The sequence below is a fragment of the Metopolophium dirhodum genome, chromosome 6 (assembly GCF_019925205.1).
Source record: "Metopolophium dirhodum isolate CAU chromosome 6, ASM1992520v1, whole genome shotgun sequence".
NCBI classification, from domain to species: domain Eukaryota; kingdom Metazoa; phylum Arthropoda; class Insecta; order Hemiptera; family Aphididae; genus Metopolophium; species Metopolophium dirhodum.
Genome location: NC_083565.1, coordinates 5,073,751 through 5,093,300, shown reverse-complemented (window position 1 = coordinate 5,093,300; position 19,550 = coordinate 5,073,751). Strand labels below are relative to the sequence as shown.

At 26.0% G+C, this 19,550-nt stretch overlaps 1 protein-coding gene across 1 annotated transcript in view; it reads right to left on the bottom strand.

Annotated features, from left to right (window-relative positions):
- Positions 1-6,423: 6,423 nt before the first annotated feature.
- LOC132947171 (basement membrane-specific heparan sulfate proteoglycan core protein-like) overlaps positions 6,424-19,550 on the bottom strand; it is a 148,017-nt gene continuing 134,890 nt past the window's right edge. The window contains exons 6-7 of the mRNA XM_061017383.1: positions 10,357-10,493; positions 6,424-7,358 (exon numbers count right to left, since the gene is read on the bottom strand). Of these exons, the coding sequence (XP_060873366.1) occupies positions 7,252-7,358; positions 10,357-10,493 (244 nt within the window). The 3' untranslated portion in view covers positions 6,424-7,251. The remainder of the gene's footprint in view (positions 7,359-10,356; positions 10,494-19,550) is intronic.

The window sequence follows — 19,550 nt, the reverse complement described above, 5'->3', positions numbered from 1 at the left end:
GTTTATAGTTAACTCTGGGTATATTATAAATTCAATAGAATTATTAAGTTTCAGTTATAGTTTATTTAAGCAGTTTTTTAATCTACTTGGATTTTGGAGCTTTCTGGCTGTCATGATATTTTGTTTTTTCTCTCACAAGTTATTTTTACATTTAAATTTTTAAGTCTAACATTTATTTCTAAACTCCGGTGTTATATGGTCAAGTGCACTTTGTTTGATGTTTTGATGTTTTAGTAGGTAATAAATAATTCAAAGTAATATATTAATACGTAAGACACTCATCACAATTTTTTTTTGTTGACTAAAATATTTTAATGCATACAGGTTTAAAAATTAACTGTGAATTGTTTAACGTTTTTGATGCAATGATAAAAATACATCATAATAAATACTTTTTAGTGTGGTACATCGTACATATCAGTATTGTGAATTAAAAATGAAATTACCGCAAATAGCTATTACATATTAATTATGTGATTATCACAGTCTTTTTGAAGTTTGATGTAATCAATATTAACGTCATATAGTATATATTAACGAATAAATACTATACAATTACTTTGAAATTACTTTGAAATTAAATTTAATTCTAGGTACCTATTATATTTAAGAAAAGAAAAATGATTTAAATGAAAATATACCGGAAAATTACAGTAAAAACATTTGTGAAATGCGTGGTAAACTTTTATGTTTAATATTTCTGACAAGAAATCACTACATGTTTAGCAGTAGAAATATGCGTTCCATAGAAAACATATTGCTGGGTACCTATTTAATATTTTTCATAAGGTTTTAACAACTTTATAAAATTGATCCTTTCGTTTTAAAGTTATAAGTTCAATTTTCTTGGACATAATTGAGGTTTTAATCATTTTTGATGAATTAATTTCCATCCTAATAGTTTTCAGTAGCGAAAACAACCGATGGCATACCGAAGGGTTTTCTGAAAAGTCAGAGTTATTCGGCGACCCATTAGTCAAAATATATTATGTGGAAACAGACTTTTAAATAATAAAGTGAAGCTTTCATTTCCCTATCGCTATTCGATGATTGAATTTTTTTAAATTGTTTGAAAATATAATTAAAAATGCATTTTATGGACATCAACAATGATGTAAGTTTTGTAAACAATTATTTAGGCCATCGACATGTTCTTATTAAGGTGAAAGAGATAAAAATAATCTTCCTTAAAACTATATTACGTAATTCATCATCTTGTACTAATATTTTAGGCCATCATTTAAGGCTCGACATATTTTTAGTCCCAGTTCATCATGTTTGATAGTACAATTATTTGTTACTGAACGTCAAAAAGAAAAGGGAAACCGAACAACAAGATCGATTGAACGAACATAATATATCATAATATTATATATATAAAAAAATGCTCCCTTTATAGTACACATGTCAGGATAAAACGTGCACCAAAATAAATTTGTTGAAACAATTAAAAATAATCATCACTGAAATAATAGAATATTATAATATACGCAAAATGAGCGAAAATGATACCAATGTCAAAAGGTGGGAATGTTAATAGTTAACATATTATAATACATTTAACTAGCTAAGTTTAAAGTTGATATGAAATAAAATATTTGTTTAAGTCAGTTTAAAAAATGTTTATCTACTTTTTTAATTAGTAAGTGGATCAGGTAAAGAACCTATTTTGTGTCGATCTATGTACAATTTTTTTTTATCAGGAAACATTTCAGGAAATCAGGAAGTTATAGTATTAATACTATTTTATTAAAGTACCTACTAGATTATTTTTATTTAAAACCAAGTATACTGCAGTAGCTGGTATCTAATCAATTCATTAATGTAAAAAACCCTGTGATGGATAACGTTCTAAAAAAACGTTAATAAAAAAAAAAAAAAGCAAAAAACGAAAACAATTAATAAAACAAAAACAAAAGACAACTGTAAAACGATAACGAAAAATCCTAATATAATAATGAAATCATAAACAAAAACGAAAATAAATTATAGTATTATACCACGAAAAATAAAAAAAACATATTTCTGTTATCGAAAAATTGATAAATCTGATAACTAATAATTGTTGACAATAAATTGTATTTTAATCAGTGTATATCTTTATAACCTTTTAACTTAAAATTATGAATTTTCTAATTTTCATATAAATTATAATTTTGATTCAAAATGTAAATATTAAGAATAATTAATTTTAACTTTTATGTGCATTCGTGTATTGCGCGTTACTATTATAACTTCTAAGTTATAAGAATATAATATTATATGTATAAACATCATTATATATATATAAAAAAAAAACAAAATTATTATGAAAAACGTTATTTAAAAACAATATGTATAGAAAAATAACGTTTTTAAAAAAAGTTAATCAAAAACGTTATTTGGAAACAGTATAAAATAGTAACATTTTTAAAAACGTAATAATCGTTAACGTTTTCCATCCCTAAATAAAACCAACAATTTAAAAACTTTTTTTCATATTAATTTGATGGTTTATTTTTAAATCAACTGAAAAAGATAAGTTATTTCATCAGTCAATTAAACTTATTAAGTTCTTAAGTTGATTAACAAAGTTAAAAAAATCAACTTTTAAACTAGTAAATGCGGCGGACAACGTTGTTGTTGTTGTTGTTCTTATTATTAATATTATCATTAAAACACATTAAACGCTGTCCATTGTGCAGGAAATCAAAATCGATATTATAATATTTAATCCGGATTGCATTATGACATTATTATCACAGCGATGCGCGGAAACTTGCGTTTAATATTGTTAATATATTTTATCACCCTATTGTATGTCGTGCGTGGTATTTGCGACTAAATTATTATGATTAATATGAATAACTCTGAGTGATTTTAGGCGTACTGAAAACGCATATTGTATAGGTAGTGATTGCGAGCGTATAATATTATACACCAAAACTTAAGTGGTCAAAAGTACGCTTGGACTCCCCAATCGGCCATTACCACCCGCGCCTGATTATTAGATTAAATAATGTATATCCTATACATAAAAAGTAGAACAAAAAGGGCAAGAGAATTATTCCATGACCTGCAAATGTATTAGGTACCTAATAGTTATACAATTTTAAAAATAAAATAATTCTACATGTCTACACTTGTATGAGCCACTAGGGATTTCTTTACGTGTTTTTATCCGTGCACAAAATTACAGTTTTATCAATTATACTTAATTATATTTAAAGCAGTGTAGGTATACTATTTCGATTAAATAATTAAATTTGTAATGCTAGTCTGGTCAGTGACAAATTATGGAAATTGTAATTAACATGCACAAATAAATAATAATTGTCATAATAATAATAATAATAATTTTATTTTTAATATTAAATTCACTCTTAAAGTTCGGTTCAGCCCTCCAAATATTTGGTCTGGGTACGGAGTTGCATACATGCATCGTTAATCGTTAAGCGCCATCGCTGCTGCTACCACCACCACCACCACCGTAGTTTATATACAAACAACTTCAGCGACGACGCGACGGTGAATACGTAAATAATGGTAATTCAAAAACTTCGTTACCAATGCCGATGAAAAATTGGAATTTCGTCGGAACGGTTATATTGCGACTATAACATAGTCACATTATTTACCCCCGGACGGGCCATTGTTTTTCGTGTGGATTTGAACGTAATTTATTAGCGAAATTTTGCTCCGTGAAAAATTAACAATACGTACGTTATATTAAATTATAATACACATATTATATTATAGTGATCATACTTGATAATAATATGTTGGGATAAATAAATAATTTATTTTTATTTGCAAGCAAGCCAACGATATTAATACGTATAAAAGCTGTAAACTGTACTTTTTGTACTGTACGTATTAATAAGTGCGGTAGATCAGTTATAATCAGATTTGACGTCCAACGTGTTGGCAAAACATCGCAAACGAAATAATATTATAATTTTCAATTTATTCCACAGTAACGTCCGTGTTTTATATTATTTTACAGCCATTCACAAAACAAAGTCATATAAAATAAAAATAATAATAAAAAATCCGTTTACCGAGTTTAATCGTTATTTGTTCTTCTTTTATTCTTTTTTTTTAAACTTTTTTTGTCGTATTTGTGTGATTCGCGTCGCCAAACCCGGTTTTGTTAGTTTATGTACATTGGCACACGAGAGGAGTCCTAAATGAATGGAGAGATTCATGGAACCGCACAGATATACGTGCAAGATATATATACATATTATACCTATATATCATATACAACGGACATACACTCATATATAAATATATATATATTTATATGTACAAATTACGTAGTATGTACTGTGTATGTACTGTGTATATAGGCACACTGGATAACAGAAAACGTACAGTAAAAAATATAATACATAGCCACATAGGTGTACACAATACGCATCATTTCGTTTGAAAAAAAAATATAAAAAAAATATTTATACATTTATATATATATATATATTATATATATCTTTTCGGTAACAATACGCTTCGTTAAAAATACTCCAATACGTGTGGGTTTTGATTGATAAGTTGTATAGCTGAGTGTTGTATTGCGAGTGGCTGCAGCTATGACGTGACGACGATGTTTTATCTTTTGAATATTAATCCGCGACGGGGTAAATGTAAATTAGTACAAACGAACGTAATAAATCCGAAGCGTTTCAGGTAAAATAATTTATTATGCTCGTTAGTAATTAACCCAGAATAAGAATCGTGGTACCTACTATAAATTGTATATGTATAATATATCTACTGTTTAATTTTAAGTTACTTTTTATTAATGCATATACATATTAACGTGGCGGTGCCCAGTGCGTTTTAAAAGGTTGTTAGGTACCTAATTATTTTGTATCAGACCTAATGGCGTTTCTCCACCGGGTCTTGTTACCACGCGAAACTGTACAAAAGCCGATATTTTCATTTTATCGTTACAACGGTGTGTTGTAAAATATAATAATAGGTATAATATTATAGTCAGCATACATATTAAACATCTTTATTATAATAAGTTTTTTGTCTTTTTACATTGTATACAATTTCTGCGTTCATCATGAGATATTTGTTTCGAATTACGAGTGAAAATAGTTCACCGATATTATTTTTATTGCGATTAAATCCTCGTACTTTAATCATACTTGGTTAGGAAAAAAATTAATTTATTTTTTATTGCTTTACTTGAAACTTTGAAACGGAAAAAAAACCATGTTCTGTGGCGCATTACACCGGTCGGTGAGTTCCGGTCTGTGTTTCATTTCTCCAGAAAAAAAAATAACCAAAACTTTTGAACTACAATTTTCGACTATATTGGTCTAAGTCCAAAAGTATAAAAAAAAATATTTGGCTGTATAAACGCTACGGAAACAATATGGATTTTTCGTTGTTTACTTAAAAAACTGTTTAATATTAATATTTCATTTTAGCAATAATGCTGAAAAATATCCAATCATTTGTAGCTAGGTTGGCATTATTACATTTTATCCCAATTTTTTATTTGATAATATTGCATAGTATTACATAAAAAAATCACTGATGACATATATTATGCAGGTAGGTATTAAATTTCATTAATAAATTAATTTATAATGAATTTTCAAATTTAAAAAATTGGAGGTTATAGTGTAAAATATGAATAATTAACTAGGTATTATAATTATTATATATATAAGTCTTTGTCAATCACTTATTTAAAACGTTTAATTACTTTTAAATATACCGTTGAACTGTTAAATTCTAAATTTAGATTATTTATAACGTAAAAAGTCTTACCTGACTATAGGAAGGCACATTTTTAAATCCTCGAATCATGTACGATGGTGATTGGTGGCTGGTGTTGATGCTAACTTGACTAATAAATTGTCATTGCTCTGTGGCTTATTAATTTATAAAACTATACAATAGTAGACGATATATTAATATACAAAACAATTTTAAGGTCAGTTTGGACTTATTTGAACTTGTGAAACCACGGCATTAAACTAAATTAAATTAAATAAATAATTTTATAAAAACAAATAATTTAATAGATCTGTGTATGTCTGATAGCTGCAACATCCCTTCAGACAGACTTTAAAATTCAAATAGTCAATGAACTCGCCCAAGTTAATTAGAGAATATTCCATGTCCAATAAACCACTAACAGAATTAACTAATTTTAGCTATATCCTCAAAAATTCCCTGGTAAGTAACACTAATAGGAGACTCAAAAGAATCTGGTCTAAATACTTGATAGTATCTATTATTACTAAAACCGAAACTAATAATAACAAACAACATTTGAGATCCTATTAAGAGATAGCATTTTAAAAATGTAAAATTTAGTAATTGTGTTCCATATTTTTTTCTACACTTATGAAAATATTGGAGTTCATTTTTATTTATAAGTACAATACGTTTTTATTTTTTTAATTGTTCTTTTTATTGTTGTTGTTAAATTTCGTATGATTTCATAAAATTTTATATCCATGAAAAGAATAAATAATTATTTTTAAACAATACAATAATAACACGAATGGACAATAATTAGGAATGATTAGGTCACATGCTATACATTTTTAATGTATTCGGTACTTTCATGTTAGTATAATATACAAAGGTTGTAGGTACTACTTTATCATTTTACTAATTTATCCTTTTAAATAGATTGACAATAGTGACGATATTTGAGATTTTACAGACAGCAATACAGAAATATAATATATTATAATATGATTAGGAAGTAGATACCAACCTATTTATAGTTGGGTACACCAGTAATGAACACCTATCAAACGAAACGATAAAAAATAAATACCAACTCTGAAGTTATAATATGTATCGTTTAATTTATACAAGCTGTATATTAAATTTCCTTCTAAAATTATCTGTATAATATTTTATTGATTTTTTTTCTTTAATAATTAGGTAGGTATAATAATAATAATAATAATAATAATAATAATAATAATAATTATAATAGTAATAATAACTGTGATAGGAGATGTTTTATATAATACAAATATAAATACAGAGTGATTAAAAACTCAACAAAGACAACATACAAGTATAATATCATAATATATTATACATTTATACGCAATAATTTTATAATATTATGTATTCATTCGGTATCAATCGATCAATTTATCCATGTCCGTCGGGTTATCGGGATTATTTTGGTTTTCCTTTTATGATTCAAATTAACAATAGTTAATTATAATAATAAGTAACATATCGGTCTGGAACACAGTGCACATTTGCGTATTAATCATGTCAACTTAATCGAAACAATATCCATGCAAATGTGATGATCACCCATAATGAATGTAGCCTGCCACACCGATTGCTACCGCCGTGTTGCATTGCGGCTGGAGTTTCTCCTAAACACAAAACACACACATTCATTATAAATGTCCAGACACATACATTTTTCCAATCAAATTCTGTGATGAATATTTCGATTTATTTTTTGGCGTACGTAACCTCAATCTGTATAACATTTTTTGTTTTGGAAAATCAAAATACGTGTAATGCAAAAATGATTATAATACGTTTTATCATATTATATTTAAGTAGGTATACAATATGTCATTAACTGTGGAATTTATTTCAAGTCACTAAATTACTGGTATATTATTGTGAGAGTTATATGTGTTAACTTTGGTACACTGCAATTAACAAGTGTTAAGTTTAGTTGAACGTCCCTTCACAACGAGCGGACAATTTTTCACTAAAAAAATGTGTTTAATATCCACTAATGTTGGTCCCAGAAGGATGCAGAGACAATGAGCAAAACTTATGAGAAATGTATTTTTAATTAAAATACGTCTAAATTATAATAATAAATTCTCAATCGTTTCCATAAATAACTTATACATATAGGTGTATTGAATTTCGTCACGTTGTTTCCAACTTATTACATTATGCATTGTACATGAAATAAAATGGAGTTTGTTAGTTATTACTATATGAAACTATGCCAAAACGATGACTGGGTCGTTGAACGATATTAGAATTATATACTACATATGGTTTTGTTTAAAATCATTAGTAACAGTTACTTGTTTATTCGTATAATAATATTTGAGCCGATTTATTAAGTATATAGGTACGTAACCTACCATAACATGCCATAAACTGTTAATACAAATTGGAATATTGGATATTATACATTTATTTTAATCGTTTCAATAATGAAAATTAATAATTTAACTTAATTAGTTTTTTAAATAATACTTAGATATAAAAAAATTAACGACTAAAGACTTGATTCAGAGAACAGTACAAAGTTTTAACCGGCATAATTTTGCTAGAACGTATTCATGTTAATTGGTGTGGGTGTGTTCGAGAATATTTAGTTTTTTGCTTAACCCTTTTATTTGATATCTGTTGTAATAAATTGGGATTTAAACCAGTCATAGAATTTTTTTCATATCTTTTCAAAATGTTGTGGAAAGGTCATAGGCTAAGTTATTATACTCATATAATACCTATATAGGTTCAGAATAAGTGTTAGGTATTCTTATTATTATATTAGCACTTTCTATAAAATTGAATTGAAAAGCTTAGACAAAAATACAAACATATTAAAACAAATATTACAAATTCAGATATTTTATACCTACACATATTTTAAATTATTTCTACTTCACATTTTTCAATAATAATTGCTTCGTGTGAAACATTAAAACTATGTGTTTGAATGAATTGTTTAAATTAATCATTTGCTAATGCAAATCAAAATTCAACTAGTGTTTTTTTTTTTTTAGTAAAATGTGTAATTCTCATTACATAATATTATGCATATTGCATATTATGGTATAGGTTCTTCACTTCTTCATATATTTTATTTCAGTGAATCTCAGACTTTTTTGTAATGTGGCCCCCTCTAAGTTTGATGTAAAATTGTTATGACCATAAAATTCATATGATGTCTTTTCTATTATAGAATCGTTAAAATAACCTGGGATTTTTTTTTTATTTACCTAAATTCTTAACACAGTTTAAAAACATAGGATAAAATAGATCGTAAACACATTAAGTTTTTTAGTAGTTTTGGAAATAATTGTATAACAATTTTAAACTTTAAATATGCATGAATATAATTAAATTAGTTATAACTCGTCAAAATGAAGAAATAATTTGTAATTTTAATGTGATGAATGTGCTTGTATGTTTTTGTAAATAAATCTGTATTCGCTGTGATAATTTAAATAGTGATGCGTAAGTTTGCTCCTAAAGTCTACGAAGAACCTATAAAGGTATGATCTATGATTGCGTTTCATTATTTTAATTTGTAAAAATACAGATTCACTGAGATATATTATGTCAATGCGAAAGGAATAAATATAGCTGAGGCGGCTTTTGAAATTAATGGATTCTTGCTGACAGTTAGCCTAGTTCTTTTTCACGAAATTCGGTTTCGAGAGTGGAGTCTGCTTTAATTTAAATTAATTTTTCTTTAAGATATTTATCGTTTAATGCGTATGTTTTAAAAAAAAAGTCTGTTTGCTAATTTTGTCCCAATATTTTTCTTTCATAAAAAAAAATAACGTTTTATTTTGGAATTCAGAATGCACAGTAGTAATATAGTAATTAAATTAAAAGTGGTAACTAATGCGTCTATTTTTTTTTATCTTATTGAATCGTTTGAAAACGTGTTTAAACATACGATACGCCACATATCGGTCGTTCTTTGTTAAACAAATTACACAATGAAACCAAATTGTTTATGTACCTCCTCAGAATAATATTTACGATTTTTTTATTGTCAGTTGGTTAAAGTTCAATAAATCCACCCCAATGGGAATATACGTTAGGCCTGTAGTTTGAGAAGCACTGTCTTATATAATATTATGAAATCATTTTTATAAAGTAATATGTAATAATTATTATAATATGTTTAATAATATTATAGTAAGTATAAAGGTAACTGAAATATACATTTAATATCTAGGTTATATTTTGTTATATTAAGTATTTAATAATTATTAATTTTACTGACATGAATTTAAAATTATTATGTTGGATTTGTTTCCATGAACATAAATCTATATTATGTTATATACTTATATACAATACTTGTACTAATAAATTCCACAAATAAAATGTAGGTACGATATTATGTGTGGAATGTACTGACATTGGATTTACATTTATGAATTCAAATACAATTCGATGAGACGGAAAATAATGATTTTAGCTGCACGAGGTAAATAATATGTCACTATAATTTGCATTAATTACAATTTATAAAATACATTTTATTGATTTACAAACTCAAATGCTGCGTTCAAATTACTAAATCCAAACATGATTATTAAGTTCGAATAGATTTTATTTACGTTCAGTTATACAAATATAGCAATGTTTACAAACCGTTTAAGACGTGCACTGTAACTGATGTGCTCGCTATATCAGTTAGTGAACAAGTGTACTTTCCCGAGTCAGAAGTTTGTGCGTTGGCTATAAAAAGTCTGCTCTTCGCACCATTTGTCAGTATATCGGTTTTCACGCTGAAAGTAGAAAAAAATTATTCTTATTAACAATTTGGACACACGAGGACATCAAACATATAGGGAAAAAAAGTTTAACAAAGACATTCAATATTATATACGGTAATCTTATGTAATCAGGAACATTAAATTTTCATACAGAATATTGAGTATGCTTAGATAATACATACTGGATAGAGCTATTCGTATATCATGGGTAGTCGGCATGATAACCCGTTCGGATCCGACGAATTTATTGCGCATGCGTCATAAATGAAAAAGATAGTGCGGTAACATAATTGCGGTAATGTCTTGCGCATGTGCAATGGATTCGTGCATACTCAGTGGCGACATTGGGGCCGAACGAGCCCAAGGTTTGTAGATTATACTCTATAAACATTGGAACGAGCAGACCAAATCGGCTTCAAGATTTCAAATTATAGCTCTATCCAGTATGTATTACCTAAGAGTATAATAAACGGTTTAGGATATACCTCGGTAGTGTGTATATCTGAAATTATTAAACCATGGTATCATATTATGTTATTGTAAAAGAAAATATCATTTTTATGTTGTTTTATAGCTTGTAAATTCTAATTGATTAGTCTAAATATTGTCGTATTTGATTTCATCTTTATGTGTGCTAAATAATGCTATATTATTATCACTATTGTTGCGTTTTTAACATCATTTTTTCATGCATCCGAATAGTGTTTGTTAAATAAGAAATACAAATCTAAAACAACTAAACTGCATGTTCAATAAATACGATTTAAGTCAGAATATTGAGTGTGGTGGCTTATAAAATTATTTAAATCATATTTAGCCACCTATTCAGGTAGTTTATAATAGTATACAAATCTTTACATACAGCCTCTCAAACACAAGATTCCGTACAATTTGACCATGATTTTAATTTTCCTTAAATTAGGATTTAAATACTGTTAAGACATTTTTTTAAATTCTGAATTCGAACCTATGTATTTTTCTTTCAGTTATCAAGTAATTTTAAAAGGTATATTATGCAAGGTAATTTACCAAGTATGATCTTCTCCACTTTGTCCTTTAATAGTTAATTTATTAAAATTTAGACTTTTAGAATTTTAAATTATATTTAGACTACTTTTTAAGATTCTTGAATTTTTTGTGCTACTTCAATGGACACTTTTCTGGGGCGATACAAACTTCTGTTTTTTAAATGAGAACCCTTTCTTTTTTACTTGAAATTATTTAGTGGTTTTACTTTGTTTAATGTTGATATACCAAGTTCAAATTTTGAACGAGTTATTCTTCAGTTATTAAAATGTTTATGCAAAGAATTACAGTCCTTAAAAATAGGTTTATAAAAATATAAAATATATGTAATATTGAATCCAGTATTTGTTATACTTGAACCATTTTTACAAATTATTAATGATGATAGATTAATATTAATCACTAAAATGTTGAACTGACCATACCCCTATATATTTCAAACCCACTATCATGTACCTTTTATATTTAGTATGCAAAGTTAAACAAGTCAAAAACTACTCGTTCGAATTTTTATTATAGTGCGTAAACATTTTCAGAAAAATTATCAACTAAATAATTTACAGTTTCAAAAAGGGTCATCATTCAAAAACCAGAAGTTTATATCACCGCAGGCACTCTTTAAGTAGTACTACTCTTTAAGTATGTATATTTAAAAATTCCAAAACTCAGATTTTAAATAACTGCATTATTGAAGAAAAAGAATGGGTAAATCATTGGTCAATCATTCAGTAGAATACTTTTTTTCCTTGGTATCGACAATGCTGCCGGGACTGCTGGCACATTACTTTGACAGCGCCACCTTATCCTGTATAATACTAAACCTAAACGGTCAAAATAATTTATACAGTCAAAAATAATTGTTTCACCAAAAATGATGCTATTTTTTTGTCTGTTAAGTTTATTCAGATAAGTTGGAACCACATACTGAACATCATATGGTAATTTATTATAATGTGCGCAAATATAATATTAATAAACGTAACTTATTGCCATGAAAAATGTACCAACCAAATGAAAATTTACTATAATAGTTATTTAAAACAAAACGTGCATATAGATGTTTTAAAAAACCGACGCCATACTAGCGAAGAATTATAAACATAATTACAATATTATTGTAAAAATATAATAAATTACATACAGTAATATTTCAGTTTATTTTCGTTAATTGTGGATAATGGACAGAACTCTATTGAATAGACTCTATTCAATAGATTACCTATATAAGTTTGGAAATTAATTTTCGATTGCGTTATAATATTGATAATTGTAAGACATATAATATGAAAACCACAAAAGCAGTAATTATCATAAACTCAAAAATTTGGAATATGATTAAAACGGAGTTTTGGGATAACGTTACACTCATTTTACATTCCATGATTTTACAATGGAATTCCATGAACTTATAAAATATATATTTACAAAGTGAAAATAATCAAGTAAAGATAATTTAATCTTAATGATTTTCTACTATAAGTGACTCAATGCATATAGAAAATATTAGAATATTTTTTATTCTGACTAAATTAAAATTTAGTTTAATATAATATACTTGATTGCGTTAATTCCTTCAATCGATCAAATGAATGTGAGTGCCCATAAATTATATGATGGAACGTGATATGTTACAACTATTAAAATACCTATACTAAATTTTAGATAGTAAAAATACTCCGATTTTCGAGATCAGAATCTCTTCTGTTAGAAAAGTTATCTAGTTGGTACTTTTGGGATATCAATTTGAAAATAAGAATATTTATAGATGTTTTGTTGTAATTAAAAAAAGTAAACTTAGATACTTGAAATTTTTTGACTCAAACAATTTTGACTCTTTTTGAGCAATTTACAGCCGTAAGAAACTTTTTAAATTTTTAAAATGTAAATTATTTTTGAGTTAGAAATTCATAAAAGTTTTTCTTTTCATAACTAACATAAGACATTTTAATAGAAGGTTCCCACCAATTTTTTCTTCCTTCATCAAAAGTTCATTGGAAATTCACGCTATTTATAGCCACGAGATATTTTAGATTTTTAGATATTTTTAAATTATTTAAATTATTTTTAACTATTAAATGTGATTATTTATACAAGTATGACACAACGTCTCCGCTCAGAATTGTTTTTCGCGTACAATGATTTATTATTGAATTCAAATATAACGCATCCATTATAAGGACATACTCGAAAACTACTCTACAAAAGAGCGGTACCCTAACCTTTTTTAAAAATCGATTTATTAAGTAAATTATTTTTGAATAATTATATTTTATGATATACATATATATTAAATACACCTTTAATATAGGTTGTAGAAGTATAGAACCTCACGTAAAATGAATAAAATTGTTTTTACAGAAATATTATATTCTAAAGTATGACTATGAATAAATTTTGGTATGGCATTTCATATTTTGAAAATAATATGACAATTAATATTCTAATCGTCTCTATAAAATAAAAGTGTTCATAAAAAAAAAAGCAAGCTTAATGTCAATTTTTGTACACATATTACATATTGTAAGAATAGAAAATATAGTTATAAGTAATAACTAACAATATTCATCTTGGCATTTCTTCAAGTCTTATTATAACTTATTGAAAGTAAATAAATTTGTCAACTTTGTAAAATGTATGCATTTTAATCTTCGTTATGATTTAGTTTTTCTGGGCTCATATTTGTAATTTCGTAAATAATTTTTCATTCCTTTATGTATCACTATGTACGATTTTATGGCATTTGTTTGAAATTCACTTGGAAATTTTAATCACCTTAAAGTTTTAAATGTGCAAAATTAATGAATTTAAGAATTACGCTGTTGATACATCAGTAAAGTTATCATTAATTTCAACGAAATGTGGTTTCAGTATATAACTGTGATGCAATTAGAGTTCTTACTTTCACGTTAAAACTTTTTTGGGTAAAAATAATGGTTGTGGTTTTTATTTGTCATTTAATTTGAATAAAGTTAAACTCATACTACTCATATTAATTTTTTTTATATTGTAAATTATAATTAATTAGGGCAAGGGATATATACTAAAATAATGTATTTTATGGTATTCAATTTAATTTTAATTAGCTAATATTTATTACTTTTGTGTGAATTGTTTAATGGTTATATATTTTTACTCTAGTGGGAAATGTATTATCATTACCCATAGGTGATTTTTTTTTACTTTAGAAATAAAGAGATAATATGTGAAAAAATAAAGTACTTACATTTTTCCTCAGAATCTATAAGCTTTATATTTTTTGAATTAAATTCAACTGAAATTGAAATAATTTTTTCTGCTGTTCTATCTGTGAGGTATATATTGAAAATACAAATAAGACATTTTAAATTAAATAAAAATTGTCTCTAAATGCAGGGTGAAACAGATTGTTTTGATCATTGAGTCGTTACAGATAATACATTTTGATTGAATATCACGAGTAAGAAAGCATTTGAACGTTAAATCCAAATATTAATTACCGTTGATATTCTTAACTCTTTTTAATGATGTTACCTATTGGTATTTTATCCTAAGTAATAATGTCACTCGTGGAATTTAAACCATATAAATCTCCAATAAGTCCCGCTTGACAAGTATACTCGCACGTGAGATTAAATACCTACCTAGTTGAATACTTTTCATGTCCAGACCATTGTACAGGATTTATGATACGTCTCACTCCAAAATGTTCTTTTCCAACGTTTTCCACCGTAGTGTTATTTTACTTCACCAACTAAATGCTAGTGTGGTAAATGAATTAGCAATCTCTGACAACCGACACTTTCATCATAAGCTCAATACTAACTTAAATCACTTAACCACAACTATGTCTTCAAACTTTCCCTCGTGTACTTAAACATAAGTGGAATAGAAACTTACCAACAGTAACCATATGGTATATTATAAATAATTAGACATTAATATATATATAATTTACCAACGGGGTGTAGTTGTGTAGATTATACTATAGTTTCCCAACAAGACCCTATTTTGCACTATGGACTAGTCAAAACAGTACCTATAAATACCATTTATAAACAATTAATTTCAACATTTAAAACATTTCCATTCAAAAATAATTTCGAATTTCTTCCTAATGTGAATATTATAATATTTAATATAATTGTAATTATCCGTGTTAATTGTCATTTTTAAAACATAGTTTTTACTATACGAATATATCTATATTTTTTTGGGCTCTAAAAAATTATACATTATGTTTTATTGAAATAGATATTTTTTAGAATTTGCATTACCTATAATATAAACTGTTTGTTGCTCATAAAATATGTATGCATGGAATGAAATACAGGGCTACTGTATGTAAAATATTTTTCCTTTTTCCTCGATACTAGGAAACTTGAGACATTTGAAAATAGTTTTTGTTGTTAGACGCTAGTTTAAATTTGTTTTAATATAGATTTTACCTAGCTAGTAGCTTAGAACCATTGTTTCAACTTCAATCATTTAGTTTTTGTATACCAGAGTATTACGATTAAATTAATTTGTTCATTACGATTTGCACAAGTTGGTATCATGGTATTAATTCCCATTTTTTGAAAATTAAAAACGTGAAGTGTATTTATTTTACTAAGATATCGTGAAAATAAAATTAACTGCGTGCGTACTGATTTAAATATTGTTCATTAATTTTGTTCATATTTGTTAAATTATTTTAAACATATTAGGTACCATGAACCAATCTTATTTCAGATTTTATATTTGTGGAAAGAATGGAACTCATTTATTTCTTTGAGCTCTGGAATGCATTTGTTCATCGATTAAATTTGTTTTATACTTTAGTAAAGTTGTTTTAGTGGATTGCTTCAATTTAATCATAAATGGTAAATTAAATAGTTCCAATTTGTATAATGATATACGATTTTAACATATATAGAAGGTTCGTAAGAAATATTGTAAAGACTAAAGCATTTGAATTTCATCTAACTTAATCATATGATATCAACCACGTTTTTGAAAAAGAAAAGTACTTCGCGATGTAAAATTGTGGAATCAATCTGTGTGTTTACTTTCTATACGAATAGGTAGTATATAGAATTCCGAACTTCTTACTTTAGTGCTCCTTTAGTTTATATAATTAAAAAAATAAGTATGTTCAAAATCGTAAGCGAAAATTCTTTACACCCTTATAAACGATCCGTAGCAATAATATTATGACGGTTGTATTGTACTTATCGCAAATATTGATAAACACATTTAAGTGTGTATCGGAGTAATAAGGAAGAAGGGACTATTATAGGTAGGTATAACAACCCATATACTTACAGGTTTTAAAACGTCTAGAATTAAATAAATAAGTTGTTGTAACTTAAACGTATTATATAATATTTTAATTTGTTGACTTTTTTTACTAAACCCATATAAATTTAAGCCATTATGTTTTCGTTGTTTAAAATGGAATACAAATGACAAATGAGGGTCATGTGTTCGAGGTAAAGTGGCAAATTGAGGAAGCTTTAAAAAATTAAAATATATAAAACCGTAAAGCTCGTCGTTCAACCATTCAGTTCCCCAAATCACAATAGTAGAATAGTACGTTCTCTGAAACTGATTAATGTTTCTAACGCTATTTCGCACGCGCATGTAGGTACATTAGGTTATAAACACGCCATTATGTCCTACGAATTTAACATCTATCGCAACCAAAATATATTTTGTTAACTATTTTCAATTCTATATTCAATTAGGTCACCAAATAAAATGTTACATTTTATAAAACAAATAATGGTTACCTACATTATGGCTATTATGCTTACAGTGATAGTGAAGATGACATTATTTACAAAACATTCTGTGAAAAATTAATTTTATTAAACTATTTATAATTTATTATAGTAAATGTTTATTGCTGAGAAAGTTGTTATACCCACAGAATTACATACTGCAAGCTATAATAATAGTATAACACACATCTACATAATTTATTTAAAAATTAACATACAAAGGACACACATTTTTAATTTCGAAAAATATTACCTATTATTTCCAACCATAAATTTTAGTGAGATATCCTATCATACATATCCACTAGATTATTATTATTTCCCGTGTAATGTGTACCTACTTATATTTTATTACAAGTGAGTAGTGATCAACATTTATATAAATGAAAGTATAAAAGAGTTTTTTTTTTTTAATTGTTTATATAATTTAAATTTAATCTAATGGGAGAACTTTCATTTAAATGATAATATCGTACTAAATGATATAAACAAATACGTAATACATTTAAATTTATAAAAAAAAATGATGCAGTTTTGACACAAAGTTTTTTTAAAAGAAAAAGAAAATAATACATTAGGTAGCAATAAATTATTATTATACATACCAAATGATCCACCAATCTATAATAGTTATTAGTTTATAATAATATGTATAAATTGTATAGCTATATTAAAATAAATATTTTTTTTATTAAGAATAATAATATTTATTAACTATACAGAGAATGTTAGTGAACAATTATTTTAAAGGTCTATTTTAAAATAATATACACATAGTAACGTTCTGTACCTTCTCCTGTTATATTATGTAAATTTTGTAAATATTCTATACAAATTAAATTTTACAAAATATTTTATTGTGATATTTATTAACACCTACTGTACATTTTTGGTTTACATATATTGTAAAAATAAAATAAAATCATTTTAATAAATGGATAATTTTATAAACACTTAATTTTTATTATTTTTTTGTAAACGTGTATGTTTACAATGATTATTAAATCGTCAACATTTGACTGCATATTTCTAATTTTTTTTTTTCGAAAGTAGACACGTTTGTTCAGTAAAATGCTTTGGCAATATACAATAATGTGGGTACTTATTGGTCTGTAATAATCCGTTTATAATATAATCAGTTAAATAAAATAAAATTCGTTTATCAGAGCATGTGTAATAAGAAAATTATCCCGAGAATTTATTTAGTGCGCCAACTACATTGATTGTTTATGTATTTTTTTATGTAACCTTTTATAGGTAGGTATTTACTGTTGATCGTTTTATTAGATTATTTATATACAATAGTAGCAATTCAGACTAATAAATGTATACACAACATATATTTTGTTATAACTACATTTTTAAAATTATATTCCTTAGTGAATTTTTCTTGATAGAATTTAATTTTGACAAATCTTATAAGTTTGACCTCTGAAAAATATTTTAAACAGAATAAAAATGAAAATTGTTGATCATTTTATTTATTAAAATACCTTTTTTTTTGTGTTGAGAAGAAATTATTATTATAAAAATGTTCGTCGACAAGTTTTTGATATATTAGCCATTAGGTTAATATATTATAGGTACCTATACTATGAGTTTATACAATGTATAAGCACTCATTCTCTGTCAACTCAAAATGTCTTACTATTTAATATAAAAAAAATCATGAAGTCATTTTATGACAGTTGTTCTAAAGTTCTCTGTGTTATTAAAGCAATAATAATGTAATAGTTTTAACATTTTTGAAATTTGAAATTGACATATTCATAAATAATTATGTATAATATTATAGTTTTTAATGAATAAAATCAGTATAAAATACCTAATGAAATAAGAAAATGATTTACCTATGTATATATAAATATTATATTTATAATATAAAGGGAGAATAGGTATATTAACGTCACCTACTAGAAAGTAATATTGAAAAATAAACTTTGTTAACCGTAAAAGTATGACGTGTTAATTGATACCATTAAGCCACGTTGGAGTTACGTCGTAACCGAAAATTGTTATGTACGTAGTAAAAGTTCAACTTATTGAGAGTAATTTGTACGTCAAAACTTTTACGAGCATTATTATTTCTGTGGGTTTCACAAAAGCGTTAGAACCGTTTCCATTACGTGGAATAAAGACTGTTTGGTGGTTATAAAAATAAGATCGAACCTCTTGTGTAACAATAACAACAATACTATTAAAACGATGCAGTTTTTCTTACAATGCCTTTAAGAAGAAAACTCAAGCGATTCTCAAGAAAAGAATCAAATAAAAAATAAATAAACTTTATGGTGGCATCATC